Consider the following 25,301-nt stretch of genomic DNA (forward strand, 5'->3'; position numbering starts at 1 on the left):
GACTGGTCGCAGAAAGGAGTCAATGTGAATGGAGAGTGCCTAAACCATTTAGGTTTGCAGATGACATTGTGATCATAAGCGAAGATCCCGAAGAATTAGAGGCAAATCTTAATCAGTTATGCAGAGTTAGTAAGGATTTCGGACTAAAGATGAATATGGCTAAAACAAAAGTAATGATGAACAAGTGTGCCACAGAAAGGGATATAATGATTGAAGGAGCAGTAATTGAAAAGGTGGAGTCATATACTTATCTGGGACAAGTCATTAGCTGTAATAATAATAAATGGCTGGAAGTCAAGAGAAGAATAAATTTTAGATAGATAGCATTCAGGAAATATAGTCACATACTGAGGAGCAATATCCCAATTTGTCTGAATCGTAAAATAATGAATTAATGTATATTTCCCACCATGACTTATGGAAGTGGAACTTGGTCACTCTCCAAAAAATGGAAGAGAAGCTGAGAACTACACAGCGAAAAGTGGAATGAATTATATTAGGAACCAGACCGTTAGATAAGAAGATAAATACATGGATTAGGCAGCAAAGTCAAGTAAAGGACATTCTTATCAAAACTAAAGAACTAAAATGGTCTTGGGCAGGACAAATAGCTCGAAGACATGATGACAGATGGACTAAGAAAATAACAGAATGGTACCCAAGAGGAGCTAGAAGAAAACCTGGAAGACAACGACGAAGATACACAGATGAAATTCACGAGTTCGTGGGTTGTAAATGGATGGCCATTGCACAAAACCGAAGGAACTATAAAGTTGCTGGAGAGGCCTTCATCCTGCAGTGGACTGAAAATGGATGATGTTGATGATGAATTTGAAATATCAATGAAAATTTATTCTTCAGAGATGGCAGATTTAATATAAGCAACCCACAGCATTCACAACATTATGCTATTTATAATAAGACCACATGACGCTTCGATAGGAAAATGAATTAAATTTATTGGATACCAACCACACGTCAAAAATCAAAGCTATTTTTATGCAAACTTCAAGAAAATGCAATTTTGGTGGAACTCCTTTGTAAGAGCTAAAGGGGCTAAATATAAAGCACGCTTTGTGATCAAAATAATGTGTTTTTATTTCAGCTGCTACATGATGATTAAATCTTAATAATTCTGCGAAGAAAAATTTTCCCAAATTTATCTACAATTAGAAATCATGATGGATTTAAACATCTGTCAGTTCTGAAATGTACTAAAATTATATATTTGTATAAGTAACATAGAATATATTCTGCGCACACAGCATGTAAGACTGATATTCCAGATATACTTGATACAAAAGTATATTTTTAGTGCATTTCAGAACTGATGGGTGTTTAAATCCATCAGGATATATAATTGTAGATATTTTCCGAAATAAACTGTTTTCTGTTCTTTCGTAAAATTTTTGATTGGATATCTGATATAAAAAAGGAAATTGAAGATTCCGTACCATAACTATTGTGATAAAGAGAACGAAAAAATAATAATAGAATTTTTTGAATTTATTAAGTAAAATAAAAAAAATTAATTGAAAAAAATGAAGCTATACAACTTTTAAATAAGCGCACAAAAATTAAACACCGATATATATATATATATATATATATATATATATATATATCCGTACAAGTTTCATTTGCTCTTGAGCTTTGATAGCTCACCTAGCGATCAAAAACTATTTTTTTCTTGCAAAGAGGTAAGAAGAAATCACCATAAAAACTTTTCGTCACGAGTGAATGATCAATCCCACAACGTATATGAAATATATCTATCTATACATTAAAAAGTTTTCCTCCCAGTGATATATTCGAGCCAATGGGAGAAGAGAGTGAGGCAATTATGTCACTACAATTGGGATTAATTATTGACAACTGCCTCCATACCGTTCATCAACCTCGTGCATGTGATTCACTATCTAACATTTGATGTTCCATTGAAACGTTTTTTTGTATATTAATGAATATTGTATATTTGTAAATACTGTGGTTTAGTATTTTGTAAATATCTTAAATATTTGTATAGTTTGTAAATATTTAAGTTAAATATTTTAGTCCTGCTGTTTCGGATGCAACAATATTCCTCATGCATTATGGAACCCAAAGCAAACGGCGTTTTGCTAAGTGACCTATGTAAACGCGGGTAAATAATTACATAGCGATATTGGCTGAAGTCCAGGATAGTATACACCGGCAGGTACTTCAATGAAAGCGAGGAAGACGACGATAATTGACAGGTGAAGGCACCTCCCTTTTCTGATTGTTTTGTGTTATCAAGGAAGGGGGCTTTGCTTTGGTAGGGTGTTTATCCCCCCCATCCTGCTGTTTTAAAATGGGAAAATGAGTTCCCGATTTAAAAACAGAGGCAAATGTGGGGAAAAACACTCGAGGCATATCAGACTAGGAGGACAGTGGGTGGGGAAAGCAGCACCTCTGCCAATCACTGCTTTGTTCCTGTCCGTTTGTCGAAATATGGGAGCCAACTTGTCAATCACTGCTTTCCCACTGCTTGCCGCCATGTTGGCGGGTGTACACCGTTCTGGAGTTTTCCGTGATATTTATTCGACCTTGAGAATTCCGCACACTACAAATGCACAGGTAAATAATTACACAGATCATTTCCTGATTAGATATCGACCAGTGCGTTTCGACAGGTGTGTTGTTGTGGTGGTGTTTTTTTGGTGCAAGGGCAACTTAGGCCATATTGCACCTCCCAAATCAATTGACTTTACATCGACAGGTGTATCTTTTACAGTAGAAAAGTCTTTTACTTACGTAGTAAGCCATTTTTTTTCATTTATTAACACACGAACATGCATATGTACACAAGGGGAACATGCTGTTCCCCTTGTGTACATATGCATGTGTGTGTGTCCTGGTATGAAGGGTGGCTCCTAGACATAAGCCCATCTGCACCTATTACTCCTGTGATAGCTCAGAACCTCTGTGAAACAGGCCTGAAAAAAAGTGTTGTATCAGGCCATTTCGCCACCAGGGACCAACCAATACCTGGATCACCCATTCTGTGTGCTATAATGCACAAATCCCGCACCCACCAGATGAAGTGCTATACCAGTAGGTGCCAGCAATGCCACCCCCAAGGCTGCTAGACTTGGCGGCCAGCCAAAAAAAAAAAAAAAAAAAATTTCCAACTAGGAACAATGTACACTTGTTGAAACAAAAGCAACATTATACAATTATTTACATGTAAACAGCAAATACATACACTTAGAATGACATTAAATTAACAGAAACACTTAGAATGACATTAAATTAAAAGAAACACTTAGATTAACATTATCTCCACTTTTCCATCATTCACAAATGCAAGCCTGCATTTGGGTATCCAGGAGCGGAAGATCAACTCGCACTATAATCCAGAAACATCCAATGAAGATGACTGTACAGCAAGCATTCTGTCGTCAAATGTGCAGCACTTCCGTTAATTGGTATCCTGAAATAAATAATAAAAAGAGTTCTTAACCCCTGTCTTCTTTTAAAAACTTTGGCTGAGAATTCCTGAAGCAAAGCAAAGATGTCCCAGCTCTGAACCAAGAGAGGTAAATTAATCTCCGTGAGGTTTGGTAATCTATTTAGCAATTCCTGCCTATCTGAAGCATTCAGTCCGCATTCAAGGATGACGTCTCCAAGATTCAACGTCACCGTACGAACAGTAGGGGTCAGATTCTTATCCTCTTTCAAATAGTTTGGCCCTTAAGCCATGTCCAGTGATTAAGTATCTCATTGTCATGGTGGGGGCAAACCAAGACGACACCCTCTTGTTCATTGCAAAGCTTACAGCTGGAATGAACCCTCTTGTAATGGCTCCAAACTCACTGACATCCTACCGTTGCTGCCAATAATTCACAAGCTGACCCCAATCTACGTTTTTCCTCCTTGTTGTTATTTGTCTTAGAGGTGATATTCAGTATTTGTAACGGCCTTCCCTTCTTTAAGTTATATACAATAACTTGGAAAATAATGTGTAAATCCAAGGGGATGGTACCTACAATAACCTGCAAGGCATTTGTCGACACTGTCCTGGGAGCGCGTATAACCGTAAGCAGCATTGTACATTGCAGGGACAGAAGCTTAGCTTTAGTTGTAACCTTGGTAGCAGCTGCAAACCAAATACCAACACCATAAACCACAATGGGAAGAAATATCGTCTTGTAGTACAATACTAGAGTTTTTTTGGGGGGAAATTATAACAAGTGTAGCTACAAACTTTTTGATTTTTTCATTGACTTTACTGACATGTACATGAAACCGGTGATCATCTAAAGTTAAATCCAAATACTTGGTGTTCTGTACATATGGAATTTGAGTACCATATAAGGTACCTTCGGCGGCCTTCCATAATCGAAGTGGTGTTTAAACACCATGAAATTGGTCTTGGTGACAGAAATATTTAGTTTATTTAAAACCGACCATGCCAATAAATCATTCAAAACTGACTGAATTTCATGTTCGAGAATTTGTCTTGATCCTCCCTACACAGCCACCACCAGGTCATCTGCATATGCAACTTTGATGAACCCTTCGCTATCCTTTGTGAGCCACTGGCCTAGCACTGCATTCCAGAAGAGAGGTCCCAAGACTGAACCCTGAGGGGATCCTCTGGAAACGGTAGTCGTGTATGATAAATGCTTTGCACATACTCTAATTTGTCGGTCCTTAAAGTAAGATCTAAGGACTTTGAATTGAACAGGCAGTCATCACACTTTGCCATTTGCAGTGATCTGAGGGCACTCTCCCACCAGAGGGAATCGAAAGCACCCTTAAAGTCAATAAAAACAGTAAGAACACATTTGCTGTTTGCCTGCTGAATGTAAGTCAGCAAGGCTGAAATTGCGTCCTCAATGAACCGTCCTTTTTTGAATCCGAAGTGGCAATCAGAGGAGTTGATGTTCTGTGAATAATTTTAAAATCCTTGTGGTAATCATCCTTTCAAATAATTTGCCAAAACTGGCCAATAAAGTGATTGGCCTGTGTGCTCTGGCTTTCCCGGTTTATGCAAGACTTTTAAGAGCGCATGCTTCCATTCAAGAGGGAGAAGCCCCACTAGCAAGCATTTATTAAATAAATTTAATAAGGTCTGAGGGAAGAATTCGTAAATTTTTCAATCACTCGATTCTCAATGAGGTCAATGCCAGGGCATTTTTTATGGTTCAATTTTGCTACTGCAACTCCTAGCTCAACCATGTTAAAAATTGACAATTTCAGTTGTTCCCGTATATTTCCGATTAATGGGTATAATTTCGGCTTGGCCAGGGCTGTCCATATAAGGTAAGTCTTCTGGAAAGAGGCTATCCACTATCGCTTCGACTGTACATTCCCAGTCCGAAGTTTCTTGATTCTCTCTAATTACCGTATTGTAAATTTCACCACACAAATTTATTTCTTGAAAGCTTATAGATTATACCCCAAGGGTCAGCATTTCCTGTTTCCTTCATCAGACGTTGCCAACAGTTTTGCTTGCTACCAGCAATTGCTTTATGGTACCTCTTCCTCAAATCTCTGTAATCAATTTTCAAAACTTGAGTGTCTGCGTCCGATAAATGCCTATTCCTTTGGTATGCTTTTCTTGCTTGTTGAGTTTGTTGTCTCAATTCAGCTAGTGCTGAAGACCATGGGACAGAAGTTCTTTTTATCTGTTTTCTTTTAGTCGGGTAGGCCATCGCCTGATATAAATGATATTGAACCAGAAAGGCATATTCTTTTGCTGTTAAGATGTTAATGATTGCTTTGTTATCTCCATTAAAAATTGTATTCAGATATCCGCGAAACTTGGTCCAGTTTACCCTGTCCATCTGGAAACGCCTTAAATCCCTTATTGTTGTATCTACTTGTAAGTCAAATCTTTTCTACGTAATGTATTGATTCTACATAAAATGTAGAGGTATACCTCTACGTAAAATTCCGTATACCTCTATGTAAAATGTAGAGGTATACGAAGTATACCTCTACATTTTACGTAGAAAAACGTGCGCGGGGGTGGGCGAGCAAAGCGAGCAGGGAGAGAAGCCCCCTAGTATATATTAATTAAGTATAATATGATTATCGAATATAATCTGAATGCACATGAGCTGCTGATATCCTTCGTTGTTTTGACAGCTACAAATAATTGTCAGTAAATGTAATGGCGTATGCCATTCTTCCGATATCAATGTCATGCGAACATAATCCGTTCCATAAGCGCAGTTGTCTTAAATTGCAGACCTACAATGTCTTTTTGTTTGTCATAAATGACAATCATGGGAACGCGAGAGCAACCAAATTAGAACTGAGGAGGTGTACTGAGAGACCACCGAATTTTCAGTAACTTCTCTGGCAGCAAGTTGTAAAGGCATGTCTGAATTGTATTAGCGTCAAGAAAAATACCGCAAACTTTCACTAATGAAAACGAGATCAATAAATTAAGATTCAGGATTATTTCGGATTAATTTCAGATTACTGAAACTACTTCAGTCCAGATTCTGATCACTAAAAGGAGAAAATGGGCTATTTCAGCAAAAATTTGATGAAATTGATTATTTCATAGTAAATGGACTGAATAAACTTAAAATATTATACAAAGTGAACATAAAATAACTTTGCTCAGAGTCAATGCTCTGAATCAATAGCAAAAGCTGCTTCTAATTGCATGCCTTAATTAAAGCTAAGTGAGCAGAAGATCGCTCATCCAAAATTCATCCAAATCAAATAATTGACAACCGAAAGCAGTTTTAATTCCGAGAGCCACCACTGAATCATTTGTCTTGTTAACCATCTACGTATGATATACGTATTAAGATCATTCCGCTAAACTGTAATGATATTATTTCATAGAAGATGGACCGGATTATATGCAGGTATTTTATAACTTGTGGTCCATCTTCAGGAGTATTCAGAAGACCTGAATATAACAGGAAAAAAAGTTCATATGAAATTACATTTGTAATGAACGTGTCCGAAATTTCTTTGTTTCCGAGTTACAGCTATTTTTGTTTCCAGAAATTATCCGATAAAATCAGTAATTAGGCATCATTTTACAACAGCATAGGTAGATAGGCAGGTATAAAAGTTTATTACTGTCCTGGTATGCAGTTTAAATTTATTTAACTGCACTGTTTAAATTTATTTTGAAATAGTATGGTATTTTAATATTCGTAATCCTTAACGATAAAACCAGTTATAAGTTAGTTTCCAAATGGAATACAATTTGGAGACTAATCCAATGAGGGGAAGTTGTTGTTATCTGGTTTTTAGGAGCATTAGCAACTAAGGCCATATTGCTCCGGGGATATGCGGTGGTCATTCCCTGACCTTTCCGCATCCTCCGTATTTGGCGGGCACCGGCTCGAACCCCGGTCTAATCAAGAAGCGTGTGCTACGCACTGCTGCTCCTGCCCACCTGGCTACGGAGGCGCCAATGAGGGGAAGAACGGAGCAGCAATCATTAAAGTAAGAAACCATCAAGGCGCTTCACTTGGGACGAGCGCATGTCTTTTGCTCAGCATTTCGCAGCAGCAAAGAAAAAGGAGCTTGGCTGTCTTTTGGAGAGCACGAGAGGATCTTGTAGGTGTGACAAATCCAAAACCCATCACCGAGTATATTTCTAGGTGCGTCTCCCCACCAGCATTGTTTTGATCTGTCATCTGGGTCAGCTCCAAGCTTCAGAGACTTCCTTAACATACTGGCCTTTGGTTGAGCAAAGTACTTCATAAATCATTTACATCTCTAGAGGGATTCTTCACGCCAGCCTCGATTGGACACTAGAAGATGATTTTGAACAAATATAATATTGTAGCTCAGGTTGAACTCCTCACTGCCAGACTAGACTCGCCAGACATACCTGCAATTGCGGCACCTCTGCGCAGCGAAAAAGAAAAAAAAAAGGAAAAAAAAAAAGTATGCTGGGATCTGCAACTAGATCTATAAGACTCAACTTCAGATTTTCAGCAGCGAAGTTTGAATGTTTCCCACCAACAGCTCCGGCTTGTTGAACTATCTTAGAATTATTGTACTGACAAAGCTTACAGAACTAACATCCTAAAAGGACTGTTTTTCATCATCCTGTACTAACCTCAATAAACTCTCAAAATGTGCAACATATTCACTTCATGTATGTCCCGTGGTTAAAATTAAGTTAATCCTCCCATACTGGTTGACTGTTATTGCTTGTTTTGAGTACTATAGACTTGTATTGCACATGCCTGCAATAAAAAAGTTTAATGATAATAATAAAATAAAAGTGCTATTAAGTCAGTGTGCATTTCAAATGAGAATGAAGCTCATTGGTCAGCTTGAATAAGCTGACCAATGGCAGACATGCACCTCATATATGAACTTTCCGGGTGTAACACAGCCACAGCAAGATATCTGTACGCGGAAAGGTTTCCGAATCATTCAAAAAGCAAACTGAGTTTCAAATGGTAGCAGACCAATCAGCAGCAGCAAGCATTGTTACATCAGAAAAGCAGGTCCTGAATTGAATTATCGGGTGACAGCACCATTCGAAGGCTGAGGTAACGCAGGAATAAAACAACGACTTATTAGGAATGAACAGGTTATTAATTGATATCTTATACCTGGGTTTACTGATGTCACTCCATTCCCCACACTTTCAACTATTCCTGCTCCCTCGTGGCCTAATACACCTGGCATTTTGAAGTTTGGATCCTTGCCTTCTTGAAAAAATACATCTGATTGACATAATCCCGTGGATACCATCTGAAACATAAAAGAAACACGTTACAGGATGATTTGTGACCCTTTCAATTACACTTTTATTTTTCTAGACTTTGAGTGTGATACAGCTGTCACAATTTGGAAATAATGCAAAAGTCAAGAATTCTCTTCGAAAAAAAAAAGTTAGATAATTTCAGACATTCTAAGATATGAATACAAGAAAAAATCGCATCTTGTATGAGACTACTTTGAAATTCGAGGTAAAGCAGGAAATGCTACAATTAAAGTTATTTCTATATCGCTATCTAAATAAAACACCCCCAATATTAAAATGAAATAAAATTGTTTCTTTAGTTATAACATTTCTATTTTTCAGATTCAATGAACTAACTTTTGAAAAGCTTAGTCAAATTTTTCTGAAGGAGCCAAATACAAAATTTCACGAAAATCTGTTCACTGCGAGGAGAGTTACGTGTGGTTACACATTTGTGAACGCTATATTAAGTAAAATGTTAATTAAGGGGGCTTAGAGGGGAACAGGTATCCTGTGTGTTATCAGACACTTAGCCTAAACCACTGATGGATCCAATATCTCTCTATTACAGAAGATTTAGGAGAAGTCCGGTTGGTCTGCCTCAATAAAATCCACTCATGCACACCTTCTCGATGGTAAGCCCTGTTGCGTCACTTAGGTGGCAACGAACGTGTAGAGTGGTTCTCTTCAAGACGCCTGGTCAGCGTGAAGAGAAAAAGACCAAACCCTCCAGCATATGACAGCACAACAAAAAACTAAACAACTAAAATGGTCTTGGGCAGGACACATAACTCGAAGACATGATGACAGATGGACTAAGAAAATAACAGAATGGTATTCAAGAGGAGCTTGAAGAAAACCTGGAAGACAAAGACAAACCTGGAAGATGGATAGATGAAATTCACGAGTTTGTGGGTAGAAAATGGATGGCCAGTGCTCAAAACAGAAGAAACTGGAAAGTTGCTGGAGAGACCTTCATCCTGCAGTGGATTGAAAATGGCTGATGATGATGACTGCGTTATATTTCAGGCAGGTTAGATTTTTATTTCTTAAGTTAACTGATTTTTCTTTTTTTGCAATTAATAAAAGCAAAAAGTAAATAATCTTGTTACCAATTAATTGATAATTAATCAACTAATAATATTCACATAAAACTAAATGTTTTCGTTGCACTGCACATGCCCCCACTGTTATATTCACTCCACTTTCTGCAATAATTTGTAATCAAAGTGCATGAAATGCAATAGTTATTTCAGGTCCGGTAATTTAATGAATTAAAAATGGTGGTTTGGTATGTCGTGATGTAGTTCACTTATTTCTTCCTAGATTTTAATTACAATTGGAAGACCTATTTAACGGTTCTGCTGTGATTAACATAATAAACAAGTAGTACTAATCCATAATTCACGTATTAAGTTTAAAAAAAAAAAAAAAAAAAAAAGCAACGACTTTTATGCTCCAAACGAAAACATTTAATTTTGCCATATTTTCCATACATTCTGCCAATTAGCGCTCGGCAACAATTTTTTTTCTCTTAATTATTTAACCCCAAACACGAGAGGTATTAGAACCCATAGCAATTAGTACCGTGTATGGGCTGAAGATTGAGAAGATGAAAGAAAATACTTGTTGACATTAGACCTGCTCTTCTTAGACTGTAATTTTCAGTGAATGCATATGAAGGGAGAGTGTTTTGGAAAGTAAAAGGATGTTGACTGGTTGCGGCTCGTGTACGGACTGCTTTGGAAGAAAGAGAGGAGCGGGGATCACAGAACCCAATTCAGAAGAACAGTGACCATAGACGCATCTATAGGAAAGACATGCAGCAAAAGCAGAACGCCCCAGATATGGGTAAAATATTCTATGGTAGGGCGGATTTGTGATTTGTACAAAGTGAATGTTTCGAAGAAAAGTAACCCCGAGAGCGAAAGCCCAGTTTTTTTTAGATGCAGAGGAAGCAATATTTGTAATGTGATTTATCTTCAGAAGTTGAGATAATCCCCAACAGAGATATATGATTTTGCCTATAAATCAGTGTCATTGAAGATAATCATACGAGCAGAAGAACCCCTTTTGCGAGATAGAAGATACGACTGAGTTTTACAAGGATTGAAATCAACTAAGTTTTCTTTGCTCCACTGGAGAATTACCTGGAGACCAGCATTAAAGGAATTGGCAATGGATATTCCAGAAATTTAAGCTGTTTGTGCAGGGCAAGGTTTCTCAAACTGGAAGGTGAAATGCAATATACTTTCATCAGGAAAAGTATGCATAGGATTTCAGGTCAATCGAAGAAAGTCATTAATATACAAAAGGAAAAGAGTGAAAGAAAGACCTGTACCCTAGAGAACACCAGCATTAGTGGAGAAGTTAAGAAGACAGACAGCCATCTACCATCACCCGTAGTGAGAGTTCAGAGAGAAAACTGGACACCCAATTACAAAAAAGTTTCAACAAGCTTTTCCATTGAATTTGTTCATAGATGGGTAATATAAGCCAGAATATATCATCAGTAAATCGACAGATACGGAATCCGTACTGGCGATAATTGATCAGATGGAAGGTTTCTAGACAGTTTAAGAGTTCGCAGTTAATTGATTTTAATATTACTTTAGAAAGCGTAAAGGTAAGTGCAATGGGACTATAATTGGATGGGAGAGTTTGTCGCCATTTTAAGGAACTGGCTGGATATGAGCAAATTTCCAAGGAGAAGATAAAACACCTTTGAAATAAAAAGTGAAAAAAGGCGACACAAAACAGTAATAAGGTCAGGAACACAAGTTTCTAGAACAAGTGGAGAAATACCATCAAGAACTAAGCATTGTTAGCATCAAGATTATTCAAAATCCTTCTGACATCCTTTTGACGGAATACCACAGGAGGCATTGAACGCAGTGTATTGAAAATGGTAGGAGGTTTTTTACCAAGATCAATACACGAGTTGGAAGAAAAGTAGGATGCTAGCAGGTTAATTTAATCTTTTTCGGAAGTGGCAATAGAAGACAGAAGTGGGAATAAAGATGGGGAAAGTTTCGGGCCAATAGCTGTGGTAAGAGACAAGAATGCTCGACTACCATTTGGACAAGAAGCAAGCTTTATACTCTTAGCCTGTTAGAAATCAAGTTTTGACTGATTAATAACTATTTTACAATTGTTGCGAGCTTTGGAGTCGGCAGAAAATGAACCTGGATATTTGGATAGAAGCAAATTGCGACATTCTTATTTTGTACAGCCTTAGCAGATTAATTGGAAAACCAGGGTTTAGATAGAGTACGAGATTTAAAGGTGGATTGTGGAATAAAGGATTTCATCCCTATAAGAATAATTTTACTGACACAATCTGAGCAAATGTTGACATCAGAAAATTTGAAACAGTAATCCGACCGAGGAAAATATATTTCGCTAATTATCACATTTTGCATTCTTGTAATGCCAAACAACACAAGATTGAGAATGGCCACGAGAGAAAGGTTCCAATGGAGAAGCGACCATCACCAACTTGTGATCGGAGGTGCTTAGAGGACCACTCACCTCGAAAGGGTACTTAGAAGGGTTGCTTGTGAGAAAAAAATCAGGTGTATTGACTGGAGGGATAGGACTGTCTGGTATTCTGGTAGATAAATGAACAATCTGTGCGAGGTCATTTAATCGCAAAAGCATCTCCACCAGTTTGGTCCATATAATTAGAAAACAGAAATCAGCTGGAGTTGTGAACATTAAAATCACCGAGGCAATTGGTGATCTCACTGTTAAAACGTTGGACTGTAGAAAGTCAAATTTCAAAGAGTTCAAGTGATTAGTGGAGTTCGGAGAACGACAAAGGCAAAAGATGAATTTGACAGAATGTGGTAGAGAGATTTTAAGCCAGAGAAGATCGAAAAGAGGAGATTTCAAATGACTAAGTCTTTTACAGGGAACATCAGAGCGGATATATGCACAAATACCACCTTTAAAGCGAAAGGAATCATACAGCGAATAATTTGAACAACTGAGATGGGCAGTGGTTGAATCAGCTGATAATTTAGATTTTGTCAGAAACAGAATATGGGGTTTGGCAGACTGTAAGTGGAAATGGACATCATTGAGATTAGAACTGACAACAAGTGGAGTATATTTGTGAAATGAACGGAGGAGGTTTAGATCTTTTCGCAGATTTAGATTTTTCTATTAGTTAGACAATTCATGAGATATTGAGTAATAAGGAAAGGTAGGGAGGCCATGTTGTATGAAATTTTTGGATATGGCGTACACATGGCAAGAATATACCCATCTCCTAGACATCACCTGACCTCGACAATGCCCACTGCATGCACACTACTCGGAATACCGCCAGTCACTATCTCGCGGAGCAGAGGCAGCAAAATCATACACCAGCGGATTAGCGTTGGCAATAGGGGGCCAGTTCGAACTAAAACTGAACAATAGAAGTGCCAGTTAGAAGCCGTTTTATTTACGGTAAGTAGAGCGGGAGCTGCACTGTGGAAAATGGACAAAGGGACACCCACCCCCCAAGAAAGGGTTGGACTCCAAAGAAGAAAGGCCCGGGATCATAGAGCAAGCCGAGATCTGATATAATAGCGCTGAATAAACAGGCCGACACGGCAGTGCGTTCTTATAAATTTCAAGGGCGGTCACTTCAAACGTGACAAAAGGGGTAAGTGAACAAGGATGGACACAAGAAGTGTTCTGGATTTTTCTTAGCATCCGAATGTCCCTGCTACGACTAAAGGAGCGCGTCCTACCAGAACGTGGGCCGAGACAACAGTAAAAGAATTGGGCGAATAAGAATAAAGATGAAGAAAGAGAAATAAAAGATGATTGGTCAAGAAAAGGGGCAAGAGGGATGAAAAAAAGGGAAATAGGGGAGTGAGAGAGAGAGTCCGGGACACAGAAGCGTGGGGAGTCAGACAGAATTGCTGGAGAGCGAGAGAGAATTTTTTTGGGAGTGAGAGTGGTGTTGGAGGTGTGTGGGGAAATTGTTAGACGGAGAGTGTTGGAAATGGCACAGTTCAGTGGGTATTGATAATAGTAGTGAGGGAAACGATTGAGAAGAAAATCGCCTCGAGTTCCAAAGGAATGGCCAAAGCATCATCCCAGAAGCAAAGCCCTTGTGTGTGGAGAGAACCGACAAAGAGCAGTCTAGAGATGTGCGCCTAGTGGAACAGCAAAGGCCAGGCCCAGAGAGACGACCGCTGGAAGAAGATCTGAAACCGGAAACACCCATCTAGGCAGAGAGAAGCAAGTGCAAGTAAGTCCGGAAAATTTTGTTAACGAAAAACTGAAATATAGAAAGAAAATAAACGGGGAGAAATGAAAAGGACAGTTAGATGATGATTATGATGAACTAAATGCTGTATTTTAAAAGAAAAAGGGGGAACAATAATATATAGAGGAGGAAAGAGAGAGAAAGAGTGAGTTACCCATTTTTTTATCATGTGTATCTCTTTTGTAAATATGTTTTGTTAACCCCTGGCACTACCATGCCGTGACGGGACTAATTGTATGTCTATCATTGCTGCAATTAAAGATTCTATTCTATTCTATAAATTAGTCTGTACGCTTGAGAAATATCTACTAGTTTATTCATTGCCCACCGAAGGCACAGAAGGGTATATATATCAATTTGATGTTCATGTGTATCGGGAGAGAGGAAGAATAATGTAATTATCTATATATATATACACATATATAATTACATGTGCTCGTTAAGTTAGTACTTTGTATTGCTTATAGGTTTTAGATGGTTATAAATTCATTGAAAGGAAAAAGTATATGAGAACATTATATTAAGTATAGTAAAAGATAGCTGTGAGAAATTGTAATATCTTGAATTATTTAGTGTGTGTATTTTATTTATGTACCAAACGGTGAAATAAACTTTGTTATGTTGATAACATAAGTCTTATCTTTGGGATCCAGGTTGAGGAAGAGCAAAAGAAAATCCTCATTACATGGAATCTTTGATGTTAAAAGGGCTAAATAGAATAATTTTATTGAGCAGCAGATAGCTTGTGGACCTTGGAAGGGAAGTGAGGACCTCTGTTCTGGATTTTAAATGTATAGCAACAGCCCATTGAGGTTCCAAGGTAAACTGAAGTCAGAATTGTATTTTAAGACCCCACAAATGTTTAGGCTGTAACCACATCAGTTCCCAAAATTGGCTTTCGTTTCCCACAGAATATCTAGCGGCCGGCCTGAGAACACCATTTTAGAGCTGTACCCTCGAAATTATTAGCTTGTAATATTCATAAGCAACAGAACCTATATGAGGATATATCATCATTATATGAGTTAATTATTAAACTGAAGCAGCAAGTTGCTGACTGCATGATAAGTGAGCACGATAAAGTGACAAAATCAGCATCAAGCTTTGTTTTAGACAAAGGGATTGATATGGAAACAATAATGACAGTGTTAATTATTGATAATGAACAATTGAAGGCACAAACACAAGAATTACAAGTAAAAGAAACGTTGATTGATGATATAGTTAGGGGACAACCTGTTTGATACCAGAATTTTACATACGCTGTCATAGGGTTAAAATAGGAAATACAGGCGATTTTATGAGGTCACAAATTAAATTAGTTCTAAGGTTAGCGATAAAAAGGTACACGAAGATCCTGAAATGCAGCCTTTAAGGAGACAACATGTTGATTCTCAGAGCTGGAGAAAATTCAGATACAGTAGTCAAGAGGTGAAAGAAAAGTAGTTAAGATAATAAAGAAAGATTTTAGGGAAGTCAAGATTAGAAATATTAGAACTATTAGAAATAAGGGCGATTAAACGGATTACCAGCATAGACGTTCATGGAAAGTACCTGGAAAATGATTGAGGAAAGGTTGAAATCTTGGCAAAGGATTTTTAAAAGATATGGAGAATAATGAAGATATTGAGAAGTTAACAACTACTAAGTTTTAGATGTGACATTTGACAGCAATATGGTTTATTACAAGATGAAATAATAAGATATATTACTTTTAGATTTAAATCAGGATCTAAGGCAAAATCGACAAATCGGGTCGTAGAATTATCGCTCAGATTATATAATAAATCCAAACAGAGTTTTCGGTTTTTCTGCTCATAAGTTTAGGAAATTTGTAGTGGTTTCTAAATGCTTCAAATGTTTAGGGCATGATCATACAGCACAGAATTGTACTCGAAAACAGTTTCATGTGGTCATTGTGCCGAAGGAGGACATGTGTATAATGGATATTACAGTTACGATGAATAATAACAGAGATTTCAGATACCTGGTCGTAGATGATTTAAATATACCGCAAATAAACTGTCAGAAGTCAAGAGCTGTAATGTATGAGTTAAGGGTTATATCTTGTGAATATCCATATGATATTGTTTATATGCAGGAGTCTTATTGTCTACGTGAAAGGATAGATTCAGAGTATAAAGTATTGGGTTTCCCAGTTAATGCTAGACTTTTCTATTCCACTAATGATCAACCAAAATCTGCAATTGCAGTTATGAATCCAGATATAAATGTAATAGCTATGAATGGGTTATGCTCACATAAAAATACCAGTGTTTTGATTTCTAATGCAATACTGTATATGTTGTACTATTACGTTCCATATATCGTACTCCATCAATAGATATAGATGGTACAGTTGAAGTGGTTATGAATGTTAATGGTGCCTCTAAGTGATTGCAATGGATGCAAATGTCAAATCAGAGCTATAGTAAAACACTGGATAGTAGTGGTAGAATACTGGAAGAGATGATATTGGCATATAATTTGGCTGTACATAATCTTCAAGGATCCCATTTACTTTTTACGGTCAAATATAGATGTTACTCTTTCATCAGCTAATATGAGCTTAAAATTAAAGGACTGGAAAGTGCTGACCGAATACACACAAAACGATCATAGAGCAATACATTTTAAAATAAATACTAAATGCAATGAAGAAGGGATTAACTGGACACAAGACACGAAAAGATTTTCTATGAGGACAGTAACGTGGGATAAATTCCAGCACTCTAAGTTTAGATTTTGTGGATTAGCATTAGCATTAGCATTAGCAGGGGCATATGATGCAAGAAAGCAAGCTTATTCAGCATCAGCCAAAAAAAAAAAAAAAAAAAAAAAAAACCCACTCCCATTTCACCCCTCCGTTCGTTCGAAATACCTGTCCAGTTGAGCTTTAAATTTGTTTAGGCTATCAACTTCAACAACAAGTGATGGAAGTCGGTTCCACCAACCAACCAACCACCCGCTGGCCAAAGGCAAATTTCCGCACATCTATCCGACATCCGTCCTTCCTCAATTTGAATTTATGCCCTCTGAGGTGATTATTCTGAGAAAGATGAAGAATCCCATTGGCATTGAGCATGCTCAAACCATTCAAAGCCTTATACACCTCTATCAGATCAGCTCGCCGGTGCCTAGTCTCCAGACTCTGTAATTTGCAAAACTTAAGCCTTTCTTCGTAAGAGCAACCCTTTGTTCCATTTACTAATCTTGTTGCCCTTCTCTGTACCCGTTCCAGCAGCTCTACATCCTTCTTGAAATGAGGCCTCCAGACCTGTATACAGGTCTGGAGGCCTCAATGAAAGGGATTCCAATGAAACTGATTTAAACAGGTTAAATACGCTGGAGTTAAATGTGCAGGACTCCTTGTATAGAACGCTTATGTATGCAGGGAGGAAAAAAATTAGACGCACTAGATTTGTTCCATGGTGGAGGGAGGAACCGACTAAATTACCCAGAGAGGTCAATAGGACTCGACGCATAGACGTTCATGGCCAGAACCAGAACTGATAAGGTAAGAACTACTTGTACAAAAGAGGAAATTATATCAGAAAATGATTAAGGAGAAAAGGCTGAAATCTTGGCAAGCATTTGTAAAAGATGTGGGGAACAGGGAACCTTGGGATTTGCTATATAAATTTAGTAGAAATAAGATTACATCTTGTGAGGTGTTTTGCAATGTTAATGTTAACTATATTGAAACTACAGGTTGGCAGGCTTCCATTTCCGCAGTCATTAGTAACATTTATAAGCAGAATGATACAGATACTGAAAGTCAAAGGGGAATTAGGAAAACAAACTTATGGTTATGAGACAACTGTTGAAACATCCTTATTTGATATGTTAGAACTGAAAACAGTAGTAGATAAGTTAAATTCAAATAAATGCCCAGGGTGAGACCTTGTGGAAAATCTAGCTATAATCAAGCTGATTGAAAAGTATCCATACATTCTGTTAAATATTAATAATAAATGCTTAATAGTCTATATTTCCAAATGTATGGAAATATGCAATACTGAAACTCATACTTAAACCTGAGAAGAATTCTCAGGATCTAAGGCTTAGGCCTTGGATCCTTGCAAGCTCATTTAGTTAAAGTGTATGAGAGGCTAATAGCTCTAAGAATAAACGTTAATAGTAGAATGTAAATGTGGAACTAACCAATTTGGTTTTGCACCAGGTAAATCAGTTGATTGATAACTTTTTTTTTAATAGCTCTCCGTCAAAATATGTGCTGACAGTGTTCATAGACTGCGAGGAGGCTTTTGATGCATTATGGAGTAAGAGCGTACTCAATTCTTTGGTTAAAATGAAGTGTAGTAGTAGTAGTAGTAGTAGTGGCACATGATGCAAGAAAGCAAGTGTAGGAGCTTATGCAGCATCAGCCAAAAAAAAAAAAAAAAAAAAAAAAAAAAATCACACCATTCCCTCCAAATGCCTGTCCAGTTCCTCCTTAAATTTATTTAACCTATCAACTTCTACGACAGATGGAAGTTTGTTCCAGCAATTAACCACCCGCTGGCTAAAGGCAAATTTCCGCACATCTATTCTACATCTGTCCTTTCTTAATTTGAACTTATGTCCCCGTAGGTTGGTAATCTGAACAAGTGGAAGGATCCCATCAGAATTCAGCGTGCTCAACCCATTCAAGGCCTTATAGACCTCAATCAGATCACCGCGCAGGTGCCTAGTCTCCAGCCACTGCAATTTGCAGAACTTAAGCCTCTCTTGGTAAGAGAATCCCTTCATTCCCCTCACCAATCGTGTTGCTCTTCTCTGTACACGCTCAAGCAAATCTACATCCTTCCTAAAATGAGGCCTCCAGACCTGTACGCAGTACTCAAGGCGTGGCCTGACCATTGCCTTATACAGAGGGACAATCACCTCCTTTTCCCTGCTAGCAAAATTCCTATATATCATTGACAAAACCCCATGACCCGCCCTAGCAGCCTGTCTGCACTGCTCAGAAAACTTCATATCTGACTGCACAATTACTCCCAGGTCTTTTTCATTTTCTACCACCTTAAGTGTAGTACCACACAGTTGGTACGTTTCTCTGGGGTTATTTCTACCCATATGCAGTACTTTGCATTTGTCAAGGTTGAACTTCAGTTGCCACTTCTTAGCCCATCTGCCCAAATTATCTAGATCCTGTGGCAGTAGCACACTGCCATTACTGTCATTAACAACCCTGCCAACCTTTGTGTCATCTGCAAACTTCGACATTAAGCCTGATATACCTTCATCAATATCATTGATAAATACACAAAACAACAGTGGACCCAACACCGAACCCTGTGGGACTCCACTAATAACATTAGTCCACGAAGAGCAGCACCCATTGATTACCACCCTCTGTCTTCTCCCACTTAACCATCCTTTTATCCATTGTAGCAACTTACCCTTAATACCATTCTGCTCCAATTTGTACAGTAGTCTTCCATGCGCAACAGTGTCAAAAGCTTTCCTGAAATCCAAGTATATGATATCAAAATTATTTTTTGCATCCAGTTCCTTTGTGACCACATCATAATAACCAATCAAATTTGTCAGACAAGACTTTCCCTTAACAAACCCATGCTGTGTTTGAGTTATCGCTGCAGTCTTGTCTAGATGATCCTGCAATGCATCTTTAACCAGCGACTCCATTATTTTACCCGGAACAGAAGTTAAACTAACTGGTCTGTAATTACTCGTGTCACCCTTCGATCCACCTTTGTGAATTGGGGACACATTTGCACATCTCCAGTCCGTGGGAACCTCCCCTGAGTCCAAGGATGCTCTCATAATTATGGCTAAGGGTTTGCTTAGTTGCTTTGCCGCCTCCTTTAAAATAACTGGATAGATCCCATCCACCCCAGGTGCCTTTCTTATGTTTAACTTCAACAATTTCTCCTCCACTTTGCTCTCAGTTATTACAAAATCATTAAGCACACTGCTACAATTTGATAACCTTCTTCCATTTTCAAATTGTAATAATTCCTCACGTGTGAATGTAGATGCAAAATACTCATTCAGTTTGTTTGCTATCTGAGCAGGATCATCAACAGTCGAACCATCGATGTCCAGTGGTCCAATCATATTCATCCCCTTCCTTTTAGAGTTTATATAAGTAAAGAAATCCTTGCTGTTTTTCTTAGCATCTTTTGCCAAAGATTTCTCGTAATCCGCCTTCGCCTGCCGAACCTCCTTTGTGACCTGATTACAGACTAGCTTATATCTGCCACAGGCTTCTGCGTCACCTGATAATTTATATGCATCCCATGCATTTTTCTTCTCTGTCACGAGTCTCATTAGTTCATTTGATAACCATTTAGGCCTAAACCTTGAACGATATTTCTTAATCGGTATATAAAGTCTAGTAGCTTCCACGATTAATTCTTTGAATGCTTCCCACTTAGAATTTACTGTTTGTAACATCGTCAGTTGATCCCTCTGTACAGAATTTAAAAACTGTCTGAGACCCCTGTACTCCCCTTTACGGAAGCAAAAACCCTTTCCTTTACCCCTGACGGTAGTTACCTCTTTGAGTAAATCCCACTTCAGCACACTGTGATCACTGCCACCTAATGGTTCCTTTATCTGCAAATTCTTAATACACGAATGATCACTGCTGATAACCAGATCAAGAGTGTTACTTTCTCTGGTTGCCTCTCGAACATGCTGCTGCAGAAAACAATCATCCAATAACTCCACAAAAGTCTGACTAGTGTGTGAGTGACCAACCCACAAGTTCCAGTCAATATCTGGGAAGTTAAAATCCCCCATTATAAGACATTCTGATTTACTGGCCCACTCTATTTCTCTGTACAATTGTTCATTGTACTCATTCAAGTCATTAGGCCTATAACACACTCCTACTCTTATTTTTCCTTTCGCAGTGCTTATCTCACACCAAACTGACTCAACAGAGCACTGTTCATCTATATTAACTGGGTGCACTTCCTTTGATTTTATGTTTTTCTTAATTAACAGCATAACACCCCCTCCCTTTCTGTCCTGGCTATCCTTTCTGTACACATTGTACTCCCCAAATTCCAGTTCTGCATTCCTTATATCTTTGTGACACCACGTCTCTGCTATCCCAACAATATCCGCCTTTGATGTCTTGACCAACACTTCAAATTCATCAAATTTATTTACTATACTTCTAGCATTGGTATACATGCAAGCATACATGCTCCTATGCCTATTCCCTGTTACCCTAACACATCCCATATACCCAACTATTCCATGATGACTGCCATCCGTCCCTGAAACCCCCAACACCCCTCGCTCCAGGTCGCTTCTTATTCTAATAGAAGTTGTGCAAGAATCACCTTCACCTCTGCCTGCGGTTACTGTTAAACTATGTCTTTGTATCCCCCCCAAACTAGCAGTTTTCCGACCCACCTAACACTGCCTCGAAGCATCAGCAAATATTCTTGCACCCTTTCTATTTAAGTGTATCCCATCCCTGTAGAAGCAATCTCTCCTGTTAACAAGTACAGTCCAGGCTGAAAAAAATTCTACCCCTTGAGCCTTGCACAATCTTTCCAGGGCCGAATTGATCGACAAGGCTCTCATCATGTACTCCCTCCTATCGTGTCTGGGCAGAATTGCAGACACTTTCAAATTCAACCCTATATCACGGCTTTTTTTCAACAGTGACCTGTACTTGTTGAGTAATTCCGCCGGTCTCCTACTCTTAATATCATTAGTACCAACGTGTACAACTATATCACCTTTTGTGCCCTTGAAAGATGATATCCGCTCTACAACGTCATCAACCTTTGCCCCTGGCAGACATACCCTGGTCCTGTTCCACCTATCCTTTTTACAAAATATATTCCCCGTCTCCCTGACAATAGAGTCACCAACAATAACTAGTTCCTTTGGGACCAGCGCATTCTGCTTTGGAGATTGCCGCCGTGTTGCCCGATGCCCAGGAGTGAGCTCTGGCGTTGAGGTGGGCAGCTGAGAGCCTGATGGGCCCCTCAATTTAGATCTTTCGAGGGCATCCACCCTGTCCTTCAAACTCTCATATAGGCCCATAACAACGCTGAGTTGTCGCCTGATTTCCTTACACTCCTTACATCGCGCACACACAAAGACATCCCCCATGGCAATATCATGTTCCGTTCCAGAGAGTTCGGCAAACATTTCACAAGTTGCACATTTTTTTAGGCTGTGATGCGTTGGAGAATTGCCCCCCTCAGTTCTCCCCCGATTCACAGCACTCCTGCCACTTTGTGCCCGTTGCTTTGCTGCTCTAGTCTGGGGCATGGTAGTTTAAATTAATAAAATCAATAAATTAAATATCAATAGTATTTGAATAGAAACTATTAAATAGAAACAGTGAAGCGTATTACTATATAATTATGCGTTAGAGCTACCTAGCTACCTCAATTAAAAAATTTGAATTCCCTACCACTATATCCAAAAACAATGGCTACAAAATGGAACGAAATAACGGTTTTACCTATCGTAAGTAAAATCCACAAAAACTCTTTATCTAAATTAAAAATAAAAAATAACCAGCGTAACTATAACTATATGACTACGTATTAAGTACAATATAAAATAACAATCATGTAAATAAAAGGCAAACACTTATCGTTTTTGCGGAGCCTGTAACTGTCAGCTGTAACTTTTAAAGAGATTCAGCGCCCTCTCCATAGTAAACAACTATGTAAGTCCTTTGTAGCTGTTTCTCAAAACGGAGGGTGACAGTTAAATTACAACACTTGAATTTTGAGAATGGAATATATAGAGGGTGTTTGCAGGGCACAGTATTCGGTCCCATTTGTTGGAATTTTGAATAAGTGGCCGTCTCGGCGTCTTGAACATTGTCACAGAGTTGCATACACAGATGGTTTGACTGATCTGTATACCAGATAATTCAAGAGTGATGTTAGAAGAGAGAGCAAAATTTATATTAGATGATTTAGTAATACGTGCCACAACTAATTAATGGAGCATATCTGTTAGGAAAACAAAATGACGGTTTTTAACGGTGTTTTCAAGTATGATCGTACTCCAACTGTAAAAATTTATAATAAAAAAATTAAATACGTTAAAAGTTTGAAATATTTAGGATTACTTATTGATGATAAGTTGCAATTTTTGAACATTTAGCAGAGTTAGCTTATAAAATTGAAGCATTCAGTGCAACTATTATAAAGTTAACAAGATCTGAATCGGGATTGAGTAAAAGAACTTTACAGTTGTTCTACAAGTATGTGTTCCTTACCATTGAGTAATATGGTGCTGGCATTGAGTAATATGGTAACTTGGTTTTGGAATATCAATAAGGTTAAAATAAGAAATAAATTAAATTCAATGTGTCATGCTACTGGCTATGGCCAGAGTGTGTAAGAGAGTATTCACTAATTCATTACAAATCATTGTTGGATCTTTGCCATTAGATTTATTTACACATTGTAAATAAATCTAATGGCAAAGATGTAAATGTATAAAGGATGTATGTATCACTTAAACAAGGGTAAAGAGGTTCAACTTATGGTGATTAGTACCTTGTTACAAAATGATAAGAAAGCCGAAAAAACACGAATTCTAAATGAAGTGTGTGGCATATGGCAAATAGCAGTGACACTGGGAAGGTAACTTTATATCGGATGTGAGATTTACTATAACGGAAAATCGAGGTCGCTGGTTTTATTCAGCCATGTTTACCTCACTTGTTATAACAGAACACTGGTCCTTAAATGCCAAGTTGTATCAATTAGGGATAATAGATGTTTTTGTGGTTCTGAGGAGACATGGCATCGTGTACTTTTGGCATGTCACAATTATCATAATATAAGAATGAAGCTGTTTGATACTGTCCTTAAGAATAAGGAATATCACAACCCTCTGAGGAATAGCCATTTATCAGATTGGGTTAATGTAAGAAGTGAGGTTCCCCAAGGATCAGTATTAGGACCACTGTTGTTTTTAATTTTCATAAACGACATTGATGAAGGGATAGAGGGCGTGATGTCTAAATTTGCAGATGATGTTAAAATTGGTAGAGTAGTTAATGATCACTGTCAAGCTGAGCTTCTTCAGAGAGACCTAGATAGACTTCAGGAATGGTCAGAAAAATAGCAGCTATGCTTTAATCCAACAAAGTGTAAGCTATTACACCTGGGAAACAGTAATCCCAAAATAACTTATTCACTTGGTGGATTTCAACTAAACCCAGTACTGGAGGAAAGGGACTTGGGTGTTACGATACGGTCACACATGAAATTCTTTGAGCATTGTAAACAGATTGCAAGGAAGGCCCATGGTGTCCTATCGATGATCTATCGAACTTTTGCAAGTAGAGATAGGGACGTGATAATCCCATTATATAAGGCCTATGTTAGACCACACTTGGAATACTGTGTTCAAGTATGGAGACCGCACCTAAAGAAAGACATCGAGCTTCTTGAAAGGGTGCAAAGAAGGGTAACTCGCCTGGTGAGATCGGCAAAAGGGCGTCCTTATGAAGAAAGACTTCGAATATGTGGGTTGCAGAGTTTGGAAACTAGACACCTTAGAGGAGATTTGATTGAATTGTTTAAGGCTCTGAGAGGCATCAGTAAAATGAATGAGGACGAAATTTTCAAGATTATAAATGATGCTAGAACTAAGGGACATAAGTTCAAGTTATGGGGGAGATGTTTAGATTGGACTGCAGGAAGTTTTATTTTAGCCAGCGAATTATAAATTACTGGAATAAGTTGCCTACGTGGGTGTTGCCTATAAGTTGCCTTAATAGGCTTATGAGGCTGACAGTTTGGGGAAATTCAAAGGTCATCTGGATAGTACCTCCGGTTGAGTTTCCCCTCACCCGAAGGTACTATAAAAGGTACTATGAGGGAAACTCACCTGAAGTTATAGCATAGGATGATAGATTTAATTTTCTTTTCTTTTATTAATTATTAGTTGTTTTTATTCTTTTATCATTGGTTTTTTTTTTTTTTTGGCTGGTGCAGCATAAGCCATAGGCTTTTTCTTGCACTATGCGGCCATTACTAATACTAATAAATATGAGCTCATATAATATTCAGTGCTTTGAGCTACAATATATAATACACGAATAGCCCATGTTACTTGTATTAAAAAAAATAAATAAATAAAAAAAAGGAAATAACTGCCGGATTTCTATTCGTCTCATTTAATGAAATTTGGGAAAGAGAAGGAAAGTCGTTCTGAAAGACTTAAAATTTAATGAAAATCCATCCGGTGGGAGTCGATTATTACGTGCGGACAGATTATCGGACATGGTGAGGACTACTCGGCGCTTTAACCATACCATATATGCTAAAGTACCTAAAAATAATAAACAAAAAATAC

The 25,301-nt window shown here is 38.0% G+C and overlaps 1 protein-coding gene across 2 annotated transcripts in view; it reads right to left on the reverse strand.

Annotated features, from left to right (window-relative positions):
* The window catches only part of LOC150081764 (alcohol dehydrogenase class-3-like), a 76,050-nt gene that overhangs the window by 17,409 nt on the left and 33,340 nt on the right, over nucleotides 1–25,301 (reverse strand). For both annotated transcript variants that reach the window (XM_090379626.1, XM_090379627.1), the window contains exon 4: nucleotides 8,574–8,715. In XM_090379626.1, coding sequence (XP_090235752.1) covers nucleotides 8,574–8,715 — 142 coding nt within the window. The remainder of the gene's footprint in view (nucleotides 1–8,573; nucleotides 8,716–25,301) is intronic.

This window comes from Mastigoproctus giganteus, chromosome 8 (assembly GCF_048544385.1).
Source record: "Mastigoproctus giganteus isolate SK-2022 chromosome 8, ASM4854438v1, whole genome shotgun sequence".
Classification (NCBI taxonomy): Eukaryota; Metazoa; Arthropoda; class Arachnida; order Uropygi; family Thelyphonidae; genus Mastigoproctus; species Mastigoproctus giganteus.